At 41.7% G+C, this 3,937-nt stretch overlaps 1 protein-coding gene across 1 annotated transcript; it reads left to right on the plus strand.

Annotated features, from left to right (window-relative positions):
* Positions 1-1,647: 1,647 nt before the first annotated feature.
* LOC311605925 (large ribosomal subunit protein eL8-like) lies at positions 1,648-3,610 on the plus strand (the record flags this gene model as incomplete). Its single annotated transcript, XM_084796760.1, has 3 exons — positions 1,648-1,655; positions 3,115-3,278; positions 3,345-3,610. The coding sequence occupies 3 exons, from the start codon at positions 1,648-1,650 to the stop codon at positions 3,608-3,610; spliced, it is 438 nt and encodes a 145-aa protein (XP_084652886.1).
* Positions 3,611-3,937: the final 327 nt, after the last annotated feature.

Raw genomic sequence — 3,937 nt, forward strand, 5'->3', positions numbered from 1 at the left:
TTACTGTTTCCCTTCTCTGTCCAAAGACAGGAGCTAGACAATAGGAAGCAGGAAGCATTTTCATTTTCGACCAGGCTTAGACTTTTCACTGTAAAAAACCCAAAATAACAACAAAATCAAACCAAAACAACAGAGCAGATGCTTCTGTGAATATGAGATAACACCGCGATTTAAAGTGATTATAGACTATCATGGAAGTGTTCAGAGTTCAAGCCACAGGTTGGGCCAAGTTTCATCCAAAAAGGAAAGGGATAACCCCACTGAGCAGCATTGAAGGAAGAGGCAGGAATAAGGTAATTTTTATAATAATTTTGTATAATGCATGATATTCTAGAACAGGCAGATTGGGTTCGTCATTAACTGAAACCCTCAAGTTATTTTCATAGGAAATATCCTCTCATGTCAGATCTACTTCATCCTGTACTTACACAGGAAGGGATATAATTTTAAAATAACCTTGCCTTTGTCTCTCTCTTTCCCGCTTCGTACTGCTCAGTGGGGCTATTCTGTTCCCCCATTTCCCATGGCTTCCGACTAAGGTCAGTTAAAGAACCTTGAATATATTATGGTCTCAATGCTATTAGTATTCTTTCTTCACTCTCAGGTCTATTTTCTTATTAGAGAAATAAAAATTTAAAATGCAAAGGAACATCAAGAAGATGGTAAGCTATTTAAAAATCTCTCACCCAATAGCAAGTAACAGGAAAGCTGTCAGTTTCTTTTTGATTACTTCCAGCAGTAACTCACTGGCTCATTAAACTATTGGAAACCTACAGATGTCAGAAAGCTCTCAAACTTAAACAAAATCCATATTCATGGGGTTTCTAGCCACTTGCTCATGTTTTATCTCCTAGAGGAATATAGCTCATGCTTAGCCGGAATTCCATGCTTTTAAGATTTTTTTCCCTCCTCCCTTAATGGTAGAAGACAGTTACGTCTTCTTTTCTCTGAACACCAGGCCCAGATATAATGTAGGAGCAGAGTTCATTCTGCTGTCATGTAGGATGCCTATTAAGTTTGTGGTCAGCTCAAATCCTCCAGTGATTTTCATAGGAAATCCATGCAGAAGCCAGCTCGCTTCTATCCTGTGCTTTTTTGATGGGGGCCCAAAAATACTGAAGAAAATATAACACATTAGACACTAGTCTGCTCATTTTGCCCCAGGGGTCAAGCCTTTTGGACATACTTGGAGTCTCTCTTTTTATTCAGAAAGATGGATGTTTGACAGCTACCTTGTCTTGTATTCTATCGCTGGACTTTAGTGGTTTGTTTGTTTGTTTGTTTGTTTTATTCTTACATGTAGTCTTTGCTTCATCTACAGATGAAAGGATGGAATAGGAATGTTCTTCAGTGGCTATCTCTGGCTATGTAGGTCCTTGAGTATCCTGAGGTATCTCCAGGGCATGCATCCCAGGTGAGATAACTGGGGGAGATCAGGAACAGGCTCATTAGTACTAGACATTGATAAGTTGAATATTTTAAAAAACAAGTTAAAAGTAAGTGCTCTGGTGACAATTAAGATCAAGGTGTTGCTATTCTGAAAGTCACTGTTTACCCAGAGAATATCAAAAGAAAGCCATGTAGAATGGGGCACAGTTTGTAGGGGTGAAGTACAAATCTCAGGTCCAGATTCCCCTAGTAGCAAGAATGGTGTGGTAAGTGTACCCCCATTCTAAGTTCACTTGTCCTGTCCCATGGTGCTTCTCCTATTAACTTTTACTCTTCTATTGGACTCCATTTTGTTCAAATTCAAAGCCTCCCCCTTTCCCTGTTGCTTACGGGAAATATCACAACTATTTTCCTAGTGCTATTTAATTTGCAATTTCTATTTTCTGCCCTAACACTTTCAGAGCAAGATTTCACAACCCTGTTAACACCTATATTCATAGACATTTCTGCATTCCTGCAAGCTGATGACGATTGTCTCATAGGACTGTCATGCAACTCTCTTTTCTTTGACTGTCTAGCAGTGATCAGGACTTGGAGGCAATCTTCAAACTCATGTAAACCACACAGTCAAAGTCACCAAAGACTGTTAATGCATACACAATAACTCACAAAAATAAACCAGTAGGTAAGCATTGTAGGCTTGTGGTCCTGTTGGCCTTGAGTGGCAGCCCAGTTCCTTTTATTTGCTTTGCTTGTTTCTATTCTAAGCCATTGATTGCAGGGCGTATCATTTGCTTCTCTGGGGAGAGCATTATTTCTCTTACTAGTGAGGTTTTTTTTTTCTAAGAAAAGGATTGTGTATTTTTTTGGGAATACAGATATATTTTAGTAGGATCATTTTATAAATATAAAAAAAGTAGTTCAACAGCAGTTGGTTAAAGTGACAGTGAGTAAAGGCACCTACTGCCAAGCCTTAGGAGCTGATTTGGATTCCCAGGACCCGTATAGCAGAAGAGAACCAACTCCTGCAAGCTGTACTCTGATCTCTACTCAGTCACTGTGCCAGGCCTGGCCCCATAAGTGAATAAATAAATGTGAAAATTGAACCAGGAATCTCTTAGCATTTCCATAACCTATTCCTATAAAGACTGAATGCCAGTATTAATTTAACAAATACAAAAAAGGATCTAAAATTAGAGTTCCCAGTTCCTGTATCCTAGGAAGAGTTCTAAGAAGACACACCAACCCAAGTGTCTGTGTAGGCTTTGAACTTTTACGAACCTACTTTATTTGGGGTTTTTAAATGCCTCTACTTCCCTTCCAACCCACCTACCTTCCATAGGAGAGAAAAGGGGTTAATGAGGACAGGAGAAGTAGACCTTTTTAGACTCAGTTCCTTGTATGGATTCCATTCTTTGCCATCAGGATTATAGCACACCTGATCATTAAACAGCAAGCCAGTAATTAAGCAAAAGCAACTGCAATGGTAGCAGCCACAAATCCAGTTCTCTTTTCTTTCTCTCTCCTCCAGCCCAGCAAGATGCCCAAAGGTAAGAGGGCCAAGGGGAAGAAGGCGGCCCCAGCCCCTGCCATCATGAAGAAACAGGAGGCCAGAAAGTGCTCAATCCTTTGTTTGAGAAAAGGCCCAAGAACTTCAGCACTGGGCAGGACATCCATCCCCAAAGAGACCTCACTTGCTTAATTTAAATGGCCTCACTACATCAGGCTGCAGTGGCAAAGGGCCATCCTCGATAAGCAGCTCAAAGTACCTCCTGCCATTAACCAGTTCACCCAGGCCCTGGATCGGCAAACAGTTACCCAGTTGCTTAAGCTCGCGCACAAGTACAGGCCAGAGACAAAGCCGGAGAAGAAGCAAAGGCTGCTGGCCCGTGCTGAGAAGAAAGCTGCTGGCAAAGGGGGCATCCCAACTAAGAGATCAACTGTCCTTTGAGCAGGGGTCAATACAGCCACCACCTTGGTGGAGAACAAGAAGGCTCAGCTGGTGATGATTGCCCATGACATAGACCCCATTGAGTTGGTGGTCTTCCTACCTGCCCTGTGTCGAAAGACGGGGGTTCCCTATTGCATCATCAAGCGAAAGGCCAGGCTGGGACAGCTGGTTCACGGGAAGACTTGCACTACTGTTGCCTTCACACAGGTTAACTCAGAAGACAAAGGTGCTCTGGCTAAGCTGGTGGAAGCTAGTAAGGACCAATTATAGCAACAGATACAGTGAGATCCGTGGCCACTGGGGAGGCAATATCCAGTCCAAAATCTGTGGCTTGCATTGTCAAGCTGGAAAAGGCAAAGGTTAAAGAACTTGCTATTAAACTGGGTTAAATGTACACTGCTAAGTTTTCTGTACATAAATATAATTACAAAATTAAAAAAAAAACAGTTCTCTGGAGTATCTCATATAACAGCCAAGCGTTGTGAAGCAATGAAAAAACCAAAAGGCAAGTCTCTGGCTTTGGGCTCATATATATCTCCTCTCAGAGTCCATATAGGTAGTTTATCATCTGTGAAAGACCATGCCCTTCACATGAGG

This window comes from Acomys minous (assembly GCF_964271855.1).
Source record: "Acomys minous genome assembly, chromosome: 9".
Taxonomy (NCBI): domain Eukaryota; kingdom Metazoa; phylum Chordata; class Mammalia; order Rodentia; family Muridae; genus Acomys; species Acomys minous.